This window comes from Ochotona curzoniae, unplaced genomic scaffold (genome assembly GCF_017591425.1).
Source record: "Ochotona curzoniae isolate NIBS_2020 unplaced genomic scaffold, NIBS_Ocur_1.0 contig_64, whole genome shotgun sequence".
Taxonomy (NCBI): domain Eukaryota; kingdom Metazoa; phylum Chordata; class Mammalia; order Lagomorpha; family Ochotonidae; genus Ochotona; species Ochotona curzoniae.
Window position 1 is genome coordinate 34,198,711 of NW_024466502.1, and position 23,136 is coordinate 34,221,846.

General features: G+C 38.5%; 1 protein-coding gene across 4 annotated transcripts in view; it reads left to right on the top strand.

Annotated features, from left to right (window-relative positions):
* DIAPH3 (diaphanous related formin 3) overlaps positions 1-23,136 on the top strand; it is a 449,656-nt gene that overhangs the window by 101,853 nt on the left and 324,667 nt on the right. For all 4 annotated transcript variants that reach the window (XM_040991319.1, XM_040991320.1, XM_040991321.1 and 1 more), the window contains one exon: positions 7,424-7,554. In XM_040991319.1, the coding sequence (XP_040847253.1) occupies positions 7,424-7,554 (131 nt within the window). The remainder of the gene's footprint in view (positions 1-7,423; positions 7,555-23,136) is intronic.

Genomic DNA, 23,136 nt, shown 5'->3' on the forward strand with positions numbered 1-23,136 from the left:
ATTATGACTGAAGTACAGAACTGCTTTTAGCCAGTTGGTTTAGTCTCAGTATTTAAAAGCAAAATTTACCTATTCCATTTAAATCATTTCTCCACCTTTTCCCCAACCTATATTCCTAGTGTGCGTTGACAGGTTTTGTACCTGTTCTGTACAATGACCCCAGACAAGACTGGCAGGTTAGTCTCAATGTTTCATATTGATGGATCCTTACACCACAAATTCTTCTGTTTGGTTGCTTTAATTCAGTTTAAATTTTTAGATTCATCTACATATTTTAGGATTGATTACAAGTGATCTTTTTTTTTATTACATAGGGGTAAGAAAGAATTTATACAAAATTTTTTGAAGTAGAGAAAGGAAACCAAAAAATAGCCTAAAATCAACTTCTGGTGAAACAAAGGGCAGGAAAGTTTTCAGATGAGCAAGTGGAAAAGTACTGGACAGCTTGAGAGATTAGCCAGTACATACCCAGATCTTAGAGCCATTCCTCAATGTTCTCATAAATGCCTTTTCTCTGTTTTCTCTAATTGGTACCCATCAGAATTAAGCTCCTGTCTTCCCAGGGGAACTGGGAGAGATGGGTGTGTTCAACTTTTTTTTTTCTTCAATTTTCTTTTGTCATAAAGTGAACACATGTATTTTATACATGTATTTTACTAAAATGGATTTAAGATCATAATGCTTTCTGTACTCACGTTACTAATTGCGTTCTCCCTTCTCCCCCTTTTTCTAAATTAGCCTGCTACAAAAGTGGGGACACAGAACTTTTTCATTTGCTGATTTCATTGCTTCTTGGTAAATTCCCTGGAGTGTGATGTGGGTCATGTGGTAGATCTATTTTCAGATTTCTGAGGAATCTCCAATGTCGTCCATAATGGTTGTACTAATTCACATTCCTATAAACTGTGGATTAGGGTACCTCTCCCCTCATCTTTGGCAGCATTTGTTTTTTTATTCATGGACACGGGTGAAACCTAATCATGGTTTTTATTTGCAATTTCCTAATTGCTAGTGATCCTGGGCGTTTTTCATGTTTGTTGGCTGTTAAAACTTTAGGATTTGTTTATTTTTATTCGAAGGTGAGAAATATAGAGAGGACAGAGAAAAATCTTCGAACCACTGATTCACTCCCTAAGTGGCTACAATGGCTGATGCTGAACTGATCTGAAGTGAGGAATCAGGAGCTTCTTCTGAGTCTCCCATGTGGAGGAGGGTCCCCAAGGCTTTGGGCCGTTCTCCACTGCTTTCCCAGGCTGCAAGCAGGGAGCTGGTTGGGAAGTGGAGCACCCAGGGCATGTATCAGTGCCCATATGGGATCCTGGCACATACAAGGCAATTACTTTAACCAATAGGCTCTCATGCCAGGCTCAGCTGTTTGAATTTTACCCTTTGAAAAATGTGTATTTATTTTGTTTGACCATTTCTTGAAGAGACTTTCTGTTGTTGTTTTGTTGAGTTTCTTGAGCTCTGTATAGGTCCAGAATATTAATCTTTTTTCACTTTGCGTAAGTGATAGGTATATTCTTTCATTCTGTCCATTGTCTTTTCAGTTTTGTTCAGGGTTTGCTTTGCAATGAAGATGGTTCTTAGGTTAAATTTTAATGTTGTTTATTCATTTTTGCTTCTGTGGTCTTTCTAATTAGTCTTGGCTTGTGCCAATGTCCTGCATCATTTCTGAGATTTTATTCTAGCAACTTCATGGTTTCAGGGTGGTAGATTGAGATCCTTGATCCATTCTGAGTTCATTTTCGTTATAAGGTGTGAAGTTAAGGGTGGCGTTCCAATATTCTGCGTGTGGGGATCCAATATTCCCAGCACCATTTGTTGTGATTGTCTACTGTGATTGATCTTAGCTCGTTTGTCGGATTAGTTGGTTGTATATGCATGGATTAATTTCTGGGGTTTCTGTTCTGTTCCATTTGTCTGTGTGCCTTTTGTTGCTGTGCCAGTAACAGGCTGATTGGATTTTAACTGCCCTGCAGTTTGAAATCTGGTATTGTAATGCCTCTGGCTTTGTTTTTCTTGTTTAAGATGGTTCTAGCTATTTAATTCCATCTGAATTTTACTGTTTTTTTTTTCTAGATCTGAGAAGAATGTCAATTGGTATTTTGATTTGGATTGCATTGAATCTGTATGTTGCTTTGGATATTATAGAAATGAATGATATTAACTCTTACAATTCATGAACTTGGGAAAATTTTCCTCTTGTGTGTTTTAATTCTCATTGTAGAGATCTTTCACATTCTTGGTTAAGTTTATTATAAGGTATATAATTTTTTCCTGCTATTGTGAATGGGATTGGTCTTGCAAGTTCTTTCTCAGGCATGGCATGTTTTTGTGTACACGAAGCTAATTGATTTTTCTGATTTTTTTTTTTTTATTCTGCTACTTGCCCAAACGCCTATATGAATAGTTTAATGGTTATCTTACTCAAGTCTTTTGGTTTCTTCTATTTAGGATCATGTCATTTGCAGACAGGCATAATTGATCTGTCTCCTTTCCAATTTGTATGTTTTTGTGCTTTTACTTACCCCGAGAATGGGACAAAGTTACCAATCACATCCTTCTGATACTTGTGATTGTTACCTGCTGTTTTTTGCTCCTCCCAAATAGTACCTAAAACACCATTTCCATCATTTACTCCGGTCTTTCTTCCCATATAGTCCCTCTTATGCTGCAGTAAGAGTTCTGTTTTTAATCTTGTTTTGCTTGCTCAAATTTTCTACATGGAAATCCTTTTTCATGTGAGACAAGAACCAACTTTGTCTTCATCTTTTGTTTCCTTCTATACCCAATTTGTTTACCTTTTTTTTTATCATGAGAGGATACTATATTTTATCAAATGCTTTCTTTGCATCTATTGGTAATGTTAAGGATTTTATTCTTCAGTTTGTAAATGTCATGTATTACATTTGCATTTATTGATTTGGGACTGTTGAACCACTCCTGCACGCCAGGGATAAATCTGACTTGGTCCAGGTATGATCTTTCTGATGCATTGTGGACTCATTTACTTACACTTTCTGTTGAGTTTTTTTTTCTTTTTAAAGCTATGTTCATCAGGTGTATGGGTCTTTATATCTCTTTGCATCTTTTCTCTTGTGTTGGAATTAAGGCCGTGATGGCCTCCTAGAAGGACTCTGAGGATTCCCTCTCAGTTGTTTTGCATGGTTAAGAATTGCAAATAAGTCTTCCCCATTGATCGCTTCAGCTGGTGTGATTGCTGCCTCACCCTCTCTTTACCGAGATCATCAATGCCTGTGATGAGCCCAAACCATGCACGTGCATGAACCAGGCAAAGGGTCTGTGGAATCTTCAGAGGGAGCACAGAACCTTCGGCAGTAACTTTCCCCAAGCATTTATGTTGCCTTGAAACTCTGAAACCAGACACAGTGATTGCCCAAAGACCCAGCTAAACTCGGCACTCTGTCCTGCAGTCAAAGAATTCTTAATGTCACAGGGAGTTGAGGATCCACTCTTAGCCCGTGGACCTGCATGCCCAAGGAGGTGGGCCCCGGTGTCCCGAAGCCTGGTGCTCTCCATGTTCTGCCTTGGCAGCGTGTGTATCATTGCATGTGATAGGAAAAGGAAGCCCCTCAGAGGCTTAAGTGTGTTTGCTTCTCCCTTACATTGCTCCAGGGCAGACTAATGTTGATGGGGACCAAAGGTTTATATGCTCTGGAAAAACAAAAATCTCCTATTTGAAGACACTTGAACCTGGCTTCCTGCAGTTGACTTGCACAAATTGTGCTGCCTCCTGGCTTGTTGTTGGGAGCCCTTTTTGTGTAGGAGTGGAAACGGGCATTGTGGTCTTTATTCCTAGCTTTAGGTGAACATTCTGCCTAAACCCTGCTAGGCCAGGATTTCAAAGGCAGTGTGAACCTCTATGTTCTCCTGCGGCAGTATCAGCAGTAGCACTGTTTGCTGCAGAGCACTTTGCAAGTGAATTAATTTTATTTTTGCTTATTGATCTATTGTTTTGATAGATACAAATTATTGGTAGATGCTTGAGTTTTTCCCAGTTTTCATGTATTTTGAATAAAGTTTTTTCTGAACTTTGGATTTTCTCACTTTTGTGCTAAACCTTTGGTTGTACAGTTGCTGACAGTATATTTAGCCGTAATGAAACTGCCAAACCCTTTTTCAATGTTACAATAGCATATTGTATCTCCCCCAGTAGTATAGGAGAGTTCTGGGGGCCTCGCTTGCTCACCAGTGCACCTGGTATGTCATGCTGCTTCACTTGTGTTTTTATTTTGCATTTCTCTAATGACATGTTTTCATGTGATAATGATCTATTTGAATGCCTTTTTGAAGTCTTAACTGGTTTTTAGCTGGACTGCTGGTGAGTTGGAGTATTGAAAAATATGCTACCATACACAATATTTGTGACATGTTTATCCTTACCAAAGGCTATCCGCCTTGAGCCCTGAGTTTGTATCTTGTCAGTGCCAAGAACTGACTACCCAGCCTCTCTTTCATGATTGCATTTGCAGTTTTACAGGTTGTCTGTCTCTCTCCACAAAAAGAAAGTATTGTTACTACAAAATGGTGAATCCCCCCAAGTTCAGCATTTCCTGTTGCAAAGACTGCATTTACCTTGTTGATCATGGGTGCTGCATTGCCCAGTTGGGTTTGGTGGATAGACAACCAACATGTGCATAAAGTCTTCTGTTTCTAACCCAGGAGTCTGGTGTTTCCCGGCGCCTTCTCTCCTCACCCACATGACTTTCATGAAGCAGGCTAACCTAACTTGCGCACAGGGCAAAATCTGACCATGTAGAGTTCTGAACATGTGTTACAGATATTTCCCCTTCAGTTTGGAAAATAGCGTTAACTTTCTAAATGACACCAACTTAAAGGACGTTTTGAAAAGCGAAAAATGTAAAGTTTGATGGCTCCATCTTAATATTTTAATCCTAAGTTAGTACTTTTCCATTTTTAAGAAATCATTGCCTTTCCCCAGACAGTCAATTTTTATTTTAGAAGAATGGCTTCATTTAACCAACATGGTACAATTGTAACTGAAGGATTTTGATTGGAGACATGATAAAATCTGTTCAGTTTTATTAGAAAGCACTAAGCATTCCTAAGACTTTTGGATACATAAACTGATCTTTGGGATTTTACTATAAAGAACTTGGAAGACATGGGTTTGGTTAATTTTCGTTTTGTGCACTGACCTCTTTCGGCTCAACTAAGTATTATCTATTTGGAGGATAGATGAGAAGAAGGCCCTTGTTTCAGCAGATAACAATGAATAATCATAAATTCAAACATAGAATAATTACATTATTTAGATGTACTAAATATCAACAGAAATATAGGAAAGACATTAAAGGTAATTGCTGTGGTTAGAGGCTTAAGAGGCAGGATGGGTGGCTTATGTTTTTACCTCTTAATATTGCTTTTATTCTTGTCCAAATGTGCTTTTGCTTCTTAGATTTAAGAAGTAGTTGCTGCATAAAATTTACCTATACAGTACTTAAGAGAAAAACCTACTTATTTGAGGGGGGAAATTCCCTTCTGTAATTAGTTAAATAATAGAAAGGAATTACAAAATATTTTAACTTCAGTATATTTTGCACAGAAATACTGACCTAACGGCAAGCACAGATGAGCAGACATTTTTATACCAAGAGTTTGATATGCCAGAGAGTGAGGGACCAGTTAGGAAGTAATGAACATCAATAGTCTGTAAAAAAGACTCTTGGAATGTTTTCATGAGATAATGATCAATGATAAAAATAGCTTATAGATAAATAGGATCATGTATTTACAAGCAAAGTGTTAAGTTACACGTAACGGTAGAACATTCTGTAAGTAGGAGAAAATGGTTTAGTTGAAAACAAGATTCGTAATTATTTGAAGGCATCTTTCTTCCCATTGCTCCAGCTCTATATTTCCCCAATTTTCTTTGTTAAACACATAATACTTTTGCAATTTAAACCAAAAGAAAATATTGATGCATCATCTTTGTGCAAACTAAGCAAATTCATTTTGATACCAGTGACTGTCGTTAGAAAAAAAAAAGGCTATTTTTACTGCTCTGATTTTTTTCTCCTTTTCCATTTCCTTTATCATTTCTAATTTTCAAGAGTTTTGCTACTGAATTTTTAATGACTACTTAGGCTAGTTTTTTTTTTTTTTTCCAATAGTAATCTTCTCAGTAGTAGTAGTGAAAACTCAATGTTTTCTCTAACAAGGTTACAGCAAATTAATGAACAAACCCACTCTCCTGTCGTCTTAGGTAGTCAGCTTTCAGGAATTTTATTTGGTTCCACATTCTCACTGTTGCTCCTCTAGGCTGTGTGTATGGCTTCTCACCCGTGGTATCAGAGGCTGACTCTGTAAATCTGCATCACTGTCTCACATAGCCTTCTCGCAGATAACTGCGTGGTTACTTCGCTTACTTCCTGCAGACCTTCATTCACCCACTCTGGTTGCAGGCTCCTGAATTCTCTGAAGCTTCCTTGACCATTCCTGTTGTCAATTGTATGCCTCACACTGCACTCGTCTCCCAGCTTCTCATGATGTCTTACCTTACGCGTTATAGCACTTGTTACTACTGGACATACAGCATGTTTTATTGTTTTACTTGTTGTCCTCTTCTCCCCACAACCCATTTCCCCAGAATAAAGTTACGGGTGGGTAGGGATTTTCATCTCTGCATTGCTGTATTCTCAGTACTTAGGACTAATGTGTGCACTCCTGGGTTTTTGAGTCCGTGTTTCACACTGTTGTAGAGCAGTCCTTGCAGATCTCTTTGGAAAGTGAGTCACATAGTGCTGCTACATCATGCTATGATCCTGCCTGTATCTTGTTCCATTTTGGTTTGCAGATTTCTCCTATTTCTCTTTAGCCCTCTTTCACCTGGTCTTCCCTGATCGCTGCCAGCACAGGCATTTCTTCTCTGGGCCCTGGTACTGTGTCACAGCATTAGACTACACTGAGTTATGGCCTCGCTTTGGCGTTGCCGGCTTACGTTTTGATCATTCTTGTGTCTGTAGTGCCTAGAACAAGGCTTTTAATGGTAACTGAATGCATTAATGAATAAGTAACTTTCCCAAGTTTGTACAGGGTGCTAATATATTTAATAGAGTATTCCTGAATTAAATTTTGGCTTTTTTGTGTATGTGTGCCTGAAATATGTTCCATGGTTTCAAGTTATTTCCTGTAATACACATTTTAATTGTTCCGATATCTTTCACTGGAAAATGATTATGTTAATGCAGAGGCCATTTGATATTGATGTTAATCTTCCATGGATCTGCAGATTGTAAATTCTGGATTATCGGTGAGAAGTACAGAAATCATACCCCCAGAATAATGCTAATCCATAGCAGTTTTGTTTAGCTAGAGATAGGATAAAGTTTTATGAATAACCTTCATACATGACAAATGTTTTCTGACGTATTTACAGGGAAGTCTTAAGAGTAGCCGACAGATTTCACCTCAGGAATTCATCCATGATCTGAAAATGGGGCCAACAGATGAGAGACTCGTCACGTGCCTGGAATCCCTGCGAGTGTCTTTGACCAGTAATCCAGTGAGGTAATTTATCTGTGTCTCATTAGGGGCCTGGGTGTTGTGCCACAAGTGAGTTAAGCCACTGCTGTTGCTTGCAAAGTCTGTATATTAAACTGGGGTGTTGCCTTGAGTTTGGGCATCTTTGTTTCTGATCCAGATTCCCGCTGATGGACATTTGGAGGCAGCAGGTGATGGTGCAGGTGCCAGGGGCCTTGGCACCTGCATGGAACCCTCGGGAAGGGGTTCCAGGTTCCTGGTTTCAGCCTGGCCTACCCCCGTTGTGGTCATTTGGAAAGTGAATTAGCAGTATTTGTTTTGCTCTCCAGTCTCTCTCCCTCTCTAGCAAGCTAAACACATGAAAAACTAAACCAAGCAAGTAACAAATATCAGGACATGTTATGACATTAAACAAGTGTGATGAATCTGTCATTTTTGATATTTTCTTTGTGACATCTGCAGATAGGAGATATGTCTTAATTTCTCAAGGTGAAAATTGAACATGTGATAATTGCTTCATGCATGTAAATATTTTCAGTAGCATGTTTCAAGTTTATTCATATATCACTCATGGATGAGGAAAAAAAATCTGAGGGTAGAATGTTTTAAAATTGCAAATATGTTTTTAGAAAAGTGATGATCCAGAAGTTATCCAGTTATGTGCTGAATTTAAGTGCCAAGTTTGAGTCTTCATATTATGTATTGAGTTACACTTGCTGATGAAATGTCATTCTTTTTTTCCCTTGTTCTAAATTCTTACAAAAACATTTTGATTAATAATGGGTCTAATTTTTATGTCTCCGAAGGATAAATGTGTATGACATTAAAACATCCATGTGAATGTGTTTCGATAAACTAGGCATATTTAGACTTCTCAGACTATCAGATGCCAGGAGTCAGTGTAGATTTAATAACAAGATGCACCTGAAATGTATTGCATGTGGAAGTATAGAGTTTGTGGGAGGGATTTCAGCTATGTACCAAACTTGAATTAGGTAGCTAAACTAGATTATTCTTTTTGTTTGTTTTCTAAGGTTTATTTGTTAGAAAGATTTACAAAGAGACAAACATCTTTTATCCACTGGTTCACTCCTCAAGTGACCACAACTGCCAGAGCTGAGCCACTCTGCAGCCAGGAGCGTTTTCTGGGTCTCCAACGCAGGTGCAGGGTCCCAAAGCTTTGGGCCATCCTCTACTGCTTTCCCAGGCCACAGGCAGGGAGCTGGATGGGAAGTGGAGAAGCCAGGATGTGAACTGGTGTCCATATGGGATCCTGGTGTGCGCTCAAGGCGAGGACATCAGCTACTAGGTTACTGCACTGTTTTCTAAACTAGAATATTCTTGAAAAAAAAATTAAACTTGCTATGAAATATGAGATATTAACATAAGAATTTTGGAGTTGTCAGTGTCTGCAGTATTTTTTTGTGTGTGTGTTTGTACTTTGTGTATTTTTAGAATGTTGACTTATTTGAGTGGGAGAGGAAGAGCCAGAGTGATCCTCTGTGCACTGATTCACTCCTCGAGTCACTGCAACAGCTGGGTGGGTCTAGGGCAAAACCAGGAGGCAGAAGCTCCATCTGGGTTTCCCAGGTGGATGGCAGGGATCCAAGTGTGGACCATATCTGCTTTTTCCTGGATGCATTAGAAGGGAGCCGGAATTGGAGTAGAAAGTCCAGGACTTGGATATGGGAAGTGAATATTCCAAGTGTTGACTTCCCATACTGTGCCACAACACCCACCCCAGGATAGAAAATCGTATCACTGTAGAAATTCTCCTTAAAATGTACCAGTTCATGTAGAGAGAAAATTGAGAAGATACAAACATATCTTGCCAGCACCTAATTAGATAATCCATTTGGGTAGTTGAGAAGTTGTATTTGTGATGAAAGTTGATACTATCCTATTGGGACATGTCTGCTGGTCAGTTTCTATTTTGTCACTTCTGTATAGTATGTGACTAAGTCTTTCAAGGAAAAACTGATTTTCGTAAGCTTTTGAGATCATGGTTAAATCTGTGATATCACTGGGTATATCAGATTTAGAATTCTTTATCTGTGAATGCAATAAAGAAGAAATGGGTGAAATGAATAATGATGACTCTTCATTGTTGATGTTGAGGATAGCTATTTATTTAAATGAGCCAGAAATCAAAGTATTCTTCCCCCATCCATACATGTAATATTCCTTCTAAAACTCTACATGTCAGTAATTAGCCATGTTAAAACTTTTGCTGTCCAGATGGTGAATTACATGAAAACCAGTAGTTTTAGGCCAGATGACTTGCTGTGTTTTATGAATATTTGATTGATGTGAAGAACACGATTTTTTCTTTTAATGAGGTTTATTGATTACCCTGTATTCTCTGTGGCAGTTTTGAGCTAGTTTGGAACACTAAGAAAAAGACCAACTTGTTTAAATTATCAAATGTAATTTTTAGTGGATCTTGACATAGTCAATAATTACATTTGAATTATTGAATAGATGTGGGTAGAAATATGTGAAGGGGTAGACACTAACATCATTATGATTGATATTGAGTCTTTATAGTTCTTTCTTAGACTTATACATATAGCAAATTAGTTATACATATAGCAAATTAGTTATATCATTTTCTCAATTTGATGGCCCTGTCAAGGACAAGCTTTCTGTTTCAGAAAATCCAGTCTTACCAGATCTTTCTGTCTTGTGATTTTAGTCATTATTTTCCTTTCGTCATACTTAAAATGCACTTTTGAAGTTGATAAAAATATTCTCACTGAAGTTACATTTTCCCTAGGTTTCTAAGGAGATTCTGGTACTAGGTTTGATTAAGTTTAACTATACAAGAAAATCATTTTGAAAAATTCTGCCAGAAAATATTCATGCTGGAATAGCCACTGAATGTCATTCCATTTCATCAGTGTCATTTTTGGAATGTATTTTTCTGTATTGCTCATATTGAAAACACAAAGCAAATGGAAGAGCTTGACTTTGGAGTTGACCTGTGTTTTATGCTGTGTGCCATATATGTGAAGTTAGAAATAAAAGTCATGCCAGGCAGTGAGATCAATGAACTCATTGCTGTCAGTATGGTTGAAGGAAATTATTTCAAGCCCAACAATTTTGAAGTTCCTAATTCTTTGACGTTTCCGAAAAATTAGTTTTACAAAATATTATATATGACTCTGAGTGCTACCAGTAAAACATTCACTGAATTGCTTCAAGCTGAAATAGACTATTCCTTACAACTGAAGTTTCCATGTGTTATTCCTTAGTTCTACGCCCTCTTCTTTCATTTGTCCCCCTGTCCTATAGCAGAAACTATATGGAATTTCCAGTTTTCATTCCCTTCCTTTTCATTAGTTTTGCTTTGTATTGTTAAGTAGTACATTATTTAGTTTTATGTTTTTTTGAACTAATATAAATGGAATTATCTCCATGTAAAGTTCTGACATGCATTTTCTTATGATTTTTAGATGTATCCATGTTGGTATGTTTGTGCATATTCATGACAATTAAGCATTTTTCATATCTTCTATTGTGGGAATACATGTTGTAAATAGCATCTGAATGCCGTGTAAGCATACTGTCTGCTTATCTGGCTGTGCCTAGTAATTTGATTTTGTATTGGTTGTAAAAGCGCTTTGGGGTTTATACCTCATGCTTGAGTCTGAATTTTTAATTTATTACTTTGTAAAATCACCTTCCATACTGTTCTTGCTCTTCCTTTTCTGTTTTTTTCTTTCCCTTCCCCTTCATCTTCTTTGCTCCTGCCAGATTAAAAAATATTTTCACATCCACAGGATTTTAGGCATTTTTAGTTAACATGTGATAGTGCATATTGATGGGACACAGTGTGATAGTTTTAAGCTTTCATATAACATGTACTGATTGAATTATTGTCAATAACATTTCAATTTTCTAATTTCTTTGCAGCTTTTAAGCTCCTATCTTTCAATTCTTTGAAAAACATATCAATAGATATCTGTAGTCACACAGTTAGACTCTGGAGCTACAACATGTCTTCTTTGTTATTTCATCCAACCTCCTACCACTTTCACCCCCTTCCTGTACCCTTTTTTAGCTTCTAATAATCACTATTCTACAGTGTTATAAATAATTTTCAAAACTTTATTTCAAATGCATAATTGCAAAGAGAAGTAGAGATAGAGAAATCTTCCATCTACTCTTTCACTCTCTGGATGGCTTAGGCCAGGAGTCAAGAGTCACTTCTACTGCATCTTCCATGTGGATATAGGGCCCATGCACTTAGGCCATGCCCTGCTGCTTTATCAGGCCATTAATGGGAAGCTGGATTGGAAGTGCAGTGTCCAGGACTTGAACCAGTGCCTTATGGGATGTCCGTGTTGGCAGTGGAGTCCTAACAAACTGTGCCACAGCACTGGCCTACATCAACATTTTTTAAGAACTTGCTTTTATTGGTAAGGCAGGTAAGATTTATGGGAAGGAGAGACAAAGATCTCCGATCCACTGGTTCACTTTCCAAATGGCTGCAATGGCTGGAACTGAGCATATCTGAGGCCAGGAGCCTGGAGCTTCTTCCTGCACCCCCTTGAAGACCAGGATTGGGTGCTGGAGAAATGGAACAGCCGAGACACAAACCAGTGCCAGAATGGGGTCTCGGCACTTGCAGGGTGAGGATTTAGCCAGTGAGCCATTGCTCTGAGCTCTTTCATATCAACATTTTGTTTTTAAACTTTTAAGCATTTTTTAAAACTTCCATATATTGGAAGAACATATAATATTTATTTTCCTGGGCCTGGTTTCTTTAACTTAATTCATTGACCTCTAGTTCCATCTGTGTTGTTGCCAATGACAGATTTCATCATTTTTATTTTAATGGAAGAATAACATTTAATTGTATAGATGTACGACATTTTGTTTATTCATTCATCAGTGGTGGATGTTGATAAAAATGCTCAGAGCCAGAAGCTCCATCTGCATCTCCCAAATGGCTAATAGGATCCTAAGTACTTAAGCCATGATCTTCTCTCTCCAAGCATATTAATATGAAGCTGAAGTGGAGGCAGGACTCAAACTCATGGAGTCATATGTGAGATGTGGGTATCTTCTTCTGAGTGTGCTGCAGGAGGTTGGAATGTAGAGTTGAGCAGGACCTTGGCACTCTGATTCAGGGGATTATGTTCTAGTTGCTAGACCGAATGCATGCCCCTCACATTTTGAATAAGCACTTCTGAATTTGCCAATCAAGTTTAGAGATCACAAACTGACTTTGTGTGCATTGGTGTTCTTGAGTCACTATTTGTGGACTTCTCTTCACACCATTCTGTGAATTTGAGAAGGGAAAGTATTTGCTTTTGTAAAGCATTAATGTGAGACTCAGAAATGAAGAGTAGAGTGTATGTTAAATGGATTTGACCAGTAACCAAGCAAACGGGGAAAGTTAATACATGAAATAAAGTTAAATATCTGATTCTGTGTTGATCAGTGTTGAGATAGGTGATTACATTTTGATAAGACATTACATGGTGTCTTATGTCTTGTGGGAAGGCTGGATGATGCGAGGACACTCCCCATCCTCCTATTGTGGAGTACTCTATTCATATGGAGTACTCCATATGCATGAAGGAGTATGCACTTCCCTAAGAAGTCCTCAGGTACATGCTGAGGACAATCTGTCACAGAGTGTAACACTGAGTTTGTTCATCTGCTCATGCAGCAAGTATATTCCAAGCTCCCTAGTGCTAGGTACCGCAGAGAACAACAGCTATATGGGAGAGAAAACTGGTAAATAAAATTAAAATTATAATAAGAAAAATTAAGGACTTAAGTCATTGAAGCTTTTTTAAATTTTAACTTTTTTTTTTTAGTATGTAGCTTGTCACTGACCCCAAGACAAGAAACTAGTTAGGAGAAGCTGAGCAGTGGTATTGGGCCTGGAGCACATTGTGTGGCTGTAGAGAGCCTGAAGTGTGGGAAACGCCTTGGCAGAAGGAAATGGAAGTGGAGTTCAAGAGGCCTTCTGGGTTTGGAAGGTGTCGGTTCATGAAGGACCTGACAGATCATAGCAGTGAGAGTTGAATTTTAAGCAAGTGGAAACCTATTGAAGAATTTCAAGCAGGAGGGCTACTCCCTGCATGAAGGTGAGCTTAGAGTAACATTGAGGGTGACTTGGATGAATGCATCAGTGGTGGAGTGAAGCTTGGGTAGATAAATTGGAGGCAGAGATTATAGAATTTGTTGATGGATTGGATGTGTGTATAAATTGAAGTGAGGAATCAAGAATGACTTTGGCTTTGAACAAATAGATCATAGACGCATGGTTGATTGCCATGTTGGAATGTTACATGTTTTATTTTTTGGAAGAAAACATACTCTTCTTAAACTTGAAATATGTAAGTTTCACAGTGAGACAGGAAGTAGCTAGATAAGTCTAGAACTGAATGGAGCAGACACTTACCTATGGTTTACTTGTGGATTGTACATAAAGCTCTGAAAATAGACTCCAGGGTTGAAGAGCGTGTGAACATGGGAAATGAAAACAGCAGAAAATGGCTCCAAACAAACCGTGAACGGCTCAGGCTTAGGCAGTGTCCCAGAAATTCAGTAGTATTTAATACCAGAAGGGGAGGTAGAGCCGGAAAAACACACTGAAGATAGCAGGAACCCAGAATGCTGGTTCCTGAATTTAAGATTCAAAAGAAGCACCTGTGAAACCACATAGCAAGTAAACCCCACTGAGATGTGACAGATGTGAGGATGCTTGCATGCAAGGATTTCAGAAATCTTTGAACCAAAGTAAACGTTTGTCTTAATTCCATTTGTCACAAACTTTTTGAAGTACCCTCATTGTTTAAGGAAAAAGAAAATGGTGCTCTTGGATGAGTTCAAAGGAGAATGAAACCTGAACTGGCCCTTGAAAGATAAAAGCCTTTCAGTTGCTAAATGCCAAGCAGTCCTGTGGAGTGAACATACAAAGGTGGCAGTAAAAGTTATAGAATGAAGGCCAGATTATGGGATTCGTAATTAGGACTGACAGATATTGGATAATACTGGCAAGTATTGTGGGTCTGAACTGATGAAGAAATGCCCAAAACATGACTAATTTTTTTGGTCATATCTTAGTTGTCCAGTTAGTCTTGATTTAAGATAATTCAGTTAAGGCTTTCATAAGTGAAGGATTTACAATATCTTATTGGGAGAAAAATTCTTAACAAAGTTATATGTGTATTTGTGGAGTTCTGTGTGATAATTGTGATAGATAACTGTATAATGTCTAATCAGGGTAAATATGTCTCCTCAAAATTTAGCATTTATGTTGAAGCTTATTAGGTTCTTATCTGGTAATTCCTGAATGTTTGATTTGATGCAAGAAATCTAATTATTAATATTTGTTTTAAGCTGAATATTTTTTCTGTAAAAATTCCTTTAATGATAGACTTTAAATTGGAGGGTATGCAAAGGTATTTTTAAAAGTTTGCTGCAAATGGGTGAAAAGATAGGTTGGAAGTCAAAAAAATTTGGCATCTGATCATCCGAGAGTTCATCAAAATGTTCATGGAAAGTATGTATTAGGGAGAAATGATGTATTTCAAAAATATTTTTGGCCTCAGACTTAGTCCATTTCTGCGTGAGCTTCTTGAAGCATTCCTATACTAATTGACTCCAGCATTCTATATTGCCACATAAGGATCGAGCACTTGCTGGTGCGTTCCTTTTCATCATTCTTGTTACTCAGGTATCTCATGTGATCTTAGATGTGGGAATGAGTGACTACTTTAAATATCTACTTTTTTTCCCCCTAAAGTCAGGTTCCAGAGGATAAACATATTGTTTGTTTTGAGGCTTGGTAGATTTTATAATCAGAACATTACTTGGTTTCTAAACTTTTGGTCTGGCCTTATAATTTAGTATAAATTTTGGGGGCTGGGCCATTGAATGGGATGTGGGTGTAGATTTGTTTTGCCCCGCAGGGCGTGCTAATTGCTTTCTACTATCCCTTAGAATTGCTCATTTTATGTATTTAGTCACCTTGCTAAGGGTGTAGGTAAAAATGAAACCATAAAATAAGGTATAATTATATTTGGCTTTGGTGATATATTACTTTGACAGAGGAATGTAAATTGGATATGGATATAATACAATATTGGAGTTGACCTTCTGAGCGTAAGCTATGAAATTTGTTTGTTACATGTGAGTGGTGCATTTCTTCCCCTCTTTTATAGGCAGCTTTGTATACTGAGCTTTTGCAAAATATACTTGTATTTCCTTAGGCATTTATGTGATGTTATTTTATATAATTAAATTCTTATAAGATGCACATTCAGTATAGGAAAATTAAAAATAAGAAAAAGCAAAATGAAGAAAAATGTGTATTACTACCTACTAAAAGAAATACTTCTGGGCCTGACACGATAGCCTAGTGGCTAAAGTCTTTGCCTAGCACATGCCATGGTTCCATATGGACACCAGTTCTAAATCCGGCTGCTCCATTTCCTATCTGGCTCTATGCTGGTGGTCTGGGAAAGCAGAAGAGGACGACCCAAAGCCTTGGGACCCTGAACCTGTGCGGGAGACCTGGAAGGAGTTCTGGGCTTCGGATTGGCTCAGCTTTGGCTCTTGCAGTCATTTGGGGAGTAAACCAGAGGATGGAAGATCTTTCTGTGTCTCTTTCTCTGTATATCTGCCTTTCCAATAAAAATAGATCTTAAAAAAAGAGAAAGTAGAAACAGTTCTTAGGGAGAAGGTGTTTGTATGCAGGATGCCCTCTTGTTTTTATTGCTGTTGACTGCTTATTTGAACATGTTGCTTAAAGCATGGGATCATAAATGATTCAAATACTACTCTGAAAAACTTAAATTTTGATACATTCATTCTCACAACATTTCATGTGGAATTGCAGACCTTTCGTGGAGTAGACCTGGGGTAATTAGATAAGTCATGCTTTTAACACTAGGTAATTCTTTTTTTTTTAAGATTTGTTTTTGTTACAAAGTCAGATATACAGAGAGGAGGAGAGATAAGGAGGAAGTGGAGCTGCTCGGATTAGAACTGGCGACCATATGGGATCCATATGGGATGCCGGCACATTCAAGGTGAGGAACTTAGTCACTAGGCCACGCCACCAGGCCCACACTAGGTAATTCTAATCTTCGTGTTTTAAAGGGGAACAAGAACCTAGAGGTTCCTAGGAAGTAATACACATGCAAAGTTCTTTCTTCATGCCACTGCGCCGCCCCCTAGTACCTGTAAAGTTCTTTTAAAAAAATTTTCTTTATTTTTATTGGAAAGGCAGATATACAGAGAGGAGGGGAGACAGAGAGGGAGATCTTCCATCTGATGATTCACTCCCCAAGTGAGCGCAACGGCCAATGCTATGCCGATCCGAAGCCAGGATCCAGGAACAACTTCTGGGTATCCCACGCGGGTGCAGGGTCCCAAAGCTTTGGGCCATCCTCAACTGCTTTCCCAGGCCACAGGCAGAGAGCTTGATGGGAAGCAGGGCTGCCGGGATTAGAACCGGTAATCATATGGGATCCTGGCGCGAGCAAGGTGAGGATTTTAACCACTATGCTATCGTGCCAGGCCCACAGAGTTCTTAAATAAGCAAACTTTGGTGTTCCTTGTTTAATACATTATAATTGTGTCCACACCTACTTATCTAACAATTTTTATACATTTGAACATTTCAAAGCATTAGGCTTAGTTTTCATTGGAACTTAAAATTTTCTCAGTGATATCTGTTTATTGCATAATTACAATAATAAGCACAACTGGCAAGAAGGGATTTGATAATAAGCCCAGCTGATTCTTAGTAGACAAAAGCATGTGGATATGTTGGAGTAGAACATTAGCCTTGAATGTTTTTTATACCATGGGACTTAGCTAGTTTTCACATACACATAATTGAAATCAGACAAATGAATGAACTGACTAGTTGGAGGATTGTAAAGAATGTGTGCAGCTTTTGTTTTTACATTTGAACAATTTTTAAAAACATTTTTTTCTTTTTAATATTGTTTACATAAGTAACAGGGACACACATCTACTAATGAGCGATCTGATTCTTTTGTTTTTAAAAGTTTTTTTATTTGAAAGGCAGAATTACAGAGGGAAGGAGAGATGGATAGAAGTCTTCCTTTTGATCATTCCCTAAATGGCTGAAATGGCTAAAATGGCTAGAGCTGTACCAGTCTGAAACTGGGAGCTTCTTGCCAGTTCTTCCATGTGGGTGAGAGACCCAAGCAAGGACTTTTGCCATACTTTTCTTATGCCTTAGCACAGAGCTTTATCGGAAGTGGACCAGCTGGGATTTGAACAGACACCCATATGGGATGCCAGAGTAGCAGGTGGAAGATTAACTTGCCATGCCATGGCATTGAGCCCGGAATTCTTAAATTATTCTGTGCAAGAACCTGTTTTGTAATAATGAACTCTTGGATAACCCTCTCTCCTTATTTCAGTGTCTGAGACAGAGGAGCTATTTTGAGAAAGGGAAGTCAGCCTTCGAAGCAGTGATTCTGTCAATTCATTCTGTGGTCAGTCTGGAGAAGACTAGAACTATGAGGAATGTGATAGTTTCTGTTCCTGTTGGAGAGGCTTAGAAGGTACAGAAAAGGAAAGTTAGAAAAAGCGAAGCTTGGTGTCCCTTTGTTGCCTATAAATATATAAAAACAATGCCTAGTTGGTAAGTACCAGGGGAAAGTTGCACAAACAGTAAGATGAGATACAGGAGCAAGTCAGAATTACCAGAAGCTTCAGGTAAGATGCCAGAATCTGTGCATAGGAAGTCAACTGAGAAAAGCAGCATTTCAAAGGGCTCTCTCTCTCTCTCTCTCTCTCTCTCTCTCTCTCTCTCTCTCTCTCTCTCTCTCTCTCTCACACACACACACACACACACACACACACAGTAGTTCCAAGAGTATCAGCATTAAGACACGGTCAGGGGCCAAGGAGGGGCTTTAGCTAATTAGATTGGAGACTGCAACACTGCCAGCAACTGGCAGAATAGGCAGAAAATCGTAAATAGAGTTCATTACCTTCAAATTGTTAGAATTGTTATTGTAATACTCAACCTAATAAAAGAATGTTGATTCTCCCATATTCCTGGAACATAGATTAGAACGAATCACATTCCAGTCCATAAAACAAACATCACTTTAAACAAATAGAGATCATTACTGAATTTGTTCCTACACCAAAAACTTAAACTAGAAGTTGATCAAAGAACACAGGAGAATCTTCTAATACTTGGAAGCTAAACACACGTCTAGATAATCCATAGACCAAAGAACTCTCAACAGTTAAACACCAATCTTCATTACCATAAACTGTAGACCTTGTGTAAGAGATCTAAAGCAAAACTCAGAGAAATCTGTAGCATTAAATAATTGGAAAACTAAAAAGGATTAGGCTGATCACATTTGTCATATAAATCTTGGGAAAACAAAGCGAAGCCAAAGCAAGCAGAAATAATGAACATGATCACATACATATATTAACTTGGTAGTTCAGTAGAGGGCATCAGTGAGACAATGGTTGTTTGAAATGATACACAGGCAAACTTTAAATATTGGTACCAGGAAAAATATTGTGATAAGTATCTTGAATTAAACATGAGCAGTGATTACAGTTGTTGAACTCAGAATAAATACTGTAACTAGATAGCAGGCCAGTGGACAACTTAGAAGAAATTCAAGTGTTGGAAAAAAATAGATGTGACATGAAAGTAAATTCAGGTGGTCCTCTGATTATGGCAGAAATTAAATTGCTAATTTAAAATCTTATGGAAGATTTATAGGTACAGATAATTTCACTGGAGAATTTTGGCGGACGTTTATGAAAGATAAACCAATTCTCCATAAACTATTCCAGAAACAAGAAGATGCTTCAAAATTTATGAATCTGATGGCTAAGACAGCCAAAGGAAAACTAAAGTAAAAACTAAACCAAAATTCTGGAATAAGTGCTTTGGTATAGTGGATAAAACTGTGTCCTCCAATCCCAGCATTCTAGCTCCCTGCAAATGTGGGAGGAAAAGCAGTGGGAACTGGTGGCTCAGGTGTTGGGGCCTGGTCACCTACGTGAGATTCCTCAGTGAAACTCCTGTGCTTTTCCTGGTGGTTGCGGTCATCTGGCAAGTGAATCAGCAGCTAGTTCTTTCTCTATTATTCTGACTTTCAAATAATTAAAAAATATCTAATGTGCATAACTTCATGAGTAAAGACGACAAATCCTTGTATAACACTATGTTCATAAGACATGGAATGATTGTTAGATGCTTTTTCTGCCTTAATATATTCCTAACAAAGATCAGCATGAACTGAAGAAATCTGAGAAATTGGAAAACTAGGAATAGGGTGTTGCTAAATGAATTATGTTCCCCTAAAGAATGCTCCCTTCCACCACCACAAATTGAGCCTTTGCTATAAAAATGATGTCACAAAGATGGTAGGATTGACTCTTTTTTTTTTTTTAAAGATTTATTTTATTTTTATTGGAAAGGCGGATATATAGAGAGGAGAGACAGAGAGGAAGATCTTCCGTCCGATGATTCACTTTCCAGCCTTCCCCAACTGCTTTCTTGGGCCACAGGCAGGGAGCTGGATGGGAAGCGGGGCTGCCGGGATTAGAACCGGCACCCATATGGGATGCTGGCGTGTGTAAGGCAAGGACCTTAACCACTGCACCATCGTGCTGGGCCCAAGGATCGACTCTTGATCCAATAGTACTGGTGTCCTATAAGATGTGCAAAAACATATCCATGTGGTGGAGGCACGGGCTCTTCAAAGATGAATACGTTGTAGAGGTGAGGAAGAGGGAAGGAAGGTGAGAGGCAGCGGCCTGCTGGTGTCTTGATACTGGACAGCTAGCCTTTAGAATTATAAGATGTATTGCTTGTTTCCAACTGCCTGCTTTGTGGTAATTTGTCAGTCCTTGGAAAGTCACAAAGGGAGTTTTTTGGAGGCATCTATAGCTTCCAACAGCTGGGCTTATAGGTGCTGATTGAAGTCGGCTCTCCCCATTATTGTATAGCCCAGTGCTGAAAGTTTGTGTCTGGAGCACTATGGCAAGAAAATGAAGGCAGAAACGTTCTAACCCGTAATCTCAATGTATCAGGAAATCCTGGAATTGTGCGTTGAGTTCCAAGTTGGCACAATTCAGTATAGATACACAGTGCTATTACTCTGAAAACTGGAAAGTAGATAATATTTTTGTGAGTACAGATGATTATGAAGTAGGAGACTCAGTTCAGTTTGCTCATTCAGGTTGATGGCAGAACCTAGATCTTTGCAGTCACATGGTGGAGATTCCTGTTTCCTTCATAGCTGTCAACTTGTAAGCCATTCCCAGCTTTGTTAGTTTCCTCACATTCCTTGGTTCTTGTTTCCCTTCTTCCATTTCGTAAGCACTGAAGTTGGGTTGAATTCCTTTAACTTTGAACACTGCTACTAACCTACAAAAGGTTTTCGGATTTTAACAGGAATATGATTGCATCCCACCTAAATGGGCAATCTCCCTATTTTAAGCTGTCTGGCTAGTGACCTTAATTTTCCTTTAGCCGTATTTTCATAAGCTTAGGGTTTAGCATATATATGTGTGTTGGTGGGCAGGGGTGAGTTATTCTGCCTGTCTCATAGAACTAGCCTTTGATAGATTCTTGTAGCCCATTCCATTTTGAATATGGCTTTTCAGGGTCAAGTTGTCTTCCACCTCTCTGGTTTTACTTCTGATAGCTGGCTGTGATATTGTGATATTTAGCTCTGGCCGTATCTTATGTATAATGTCTTTAGGTGTATTTTCTCCTGCTTGTAAACCTCTCTTCCTTTCTCTGATTTTACCTTCAGGACTTAAGTCCGACATCAGCTGCTTTGACATTCCCAGGAGAGGCTGGTATTTTATCTTGTCCCCATAGTACCATAATCACAGCAATTTATTCTATTATGGAAATAATTGTGTTCAACATTTGTTTCAGCCACCTGTGCGTGTGATCCTTTCAAGGTCAGAGAACGTATTTTGCTGATTTTTGTATTTGTCTTAGCTCGTACAGAATTGAGCACACAGCCCTTATGAAAGGCTGACTTCATTAATTGAACACTTGAGTTTTAGTAGTAATGAAGCATCACCCTTTGAGCAGCAGTCAATCAAGTGTGCTAAAGTGTGATGTAGGACAAGGACTCCGATTCATCATCCTTGGCTCAGATGGATAAATACCACTTCTGAAATCAGAATTGATGCTTCTCACATGAGGCTTGAGACAGGCTTAGCATTGCCTCACATAAGATGGCTTCTTTTTGTGACTTTATCTACATATATCAAGAGTGCAGGCCTTGGTTTTAACATGCCTGGATGGCTGTTTCTAGGTGACTGTGACCTCTCTTGATGTGTTCCTTTATTTATAAAAGCTGAAGGAAGGTTCAGATTTTATACTAAAACTGTTTGAGTACTTAATCCATTCCAGTGCTAGTATAATTAAGAAATGATTCATATCTTCAGAAAAGAATGTACCATCAGGTAGCCCTTGGGCTCTGGGGTGTCTATCTGGGTTCTAATCACCTGTGATTTACTTTGTCTCCTCAGAGTGCATCCAGAAACAAGGGAATGACTTCACAAAGTGGTGAAATTAGATGGGTTCCTTTGTGAAGAAACATGCGATAGGATTGGTTGCTTTTTGCTAGGCCTATTGCCTCGGTTGCTGTCTGAGGTGACTATCTGCTTCCTAAGACCTCAGAGTGTCAGAAAACCCTTCAACACTTGGCATTTCATCCTCTGCCTCTGGAAGCCTTTCAAAGCCTAAGCTGCATTTGAGCATTTAAAGGTGGTTTTGAACACTGTAGTGCCCCATGCCGCCTGTGTTTCTTATTTCAGTTCTGTTGTCTCTGACTTTTCTTTTCTCGTACTTTGAGACTTCTGCTGCAGATTGCTTACCTGGTAGTACATTTCGTTTTCCTTGAGGCAATTAAAGAGTTTAGTATTTGTTGTTACTTAAAGTGCAGGGGAAGATTTTGTTAAATTAGTAGTTCACTCTATTTTTTTTTCATTTCCTGAAGTAATTTTTTCCCCCCTCTAGTATGTCATACAGATCTGTCATTGCTAATCACGAAGCAGCAGCATTTGCACAGTGCTTATTCAGCCAGACGTGCGATTTATAGTTAAACCACAGAATGCCTCAGGGTATTGTACTGTCAAGCACAGAACAAATACTGTAGATTTTGTTTGCTGAAGATTGATCATCTATAGATGGGTTGATCATTTTTTCCCAGGTTGTTTCTTAGACAATGATGAGAAATTTTTTTCTTGTGTAGAAAGCTATGGATTCCTGTAAACTCCTGTTGAGGCTGCAGACCTACCTATTCGATATCACCTTTATCCTGAACACCTCTTCCAGAAAAAATAGGAAGTGCTATCTACCTGGTCTTTAAAAACAATGCTGCTCTGAAGAGTGCGTGGGGTGGAGGAGGGTTGGTGAAACACTTGGAAATAGTTCATGTGTGACAGTTTGTTAATACAACAATATGTTGGCTTTGCAGATTCTTCAGAAAGCAAAGGGACTTTCTATGCTTAATTATTTGTGTTTTCATTAGCTTGTTTTTGATGTTTATTACATTAATTCTTTGGTTCTGAAATGTGGTAGTATCCTTTTTCCTG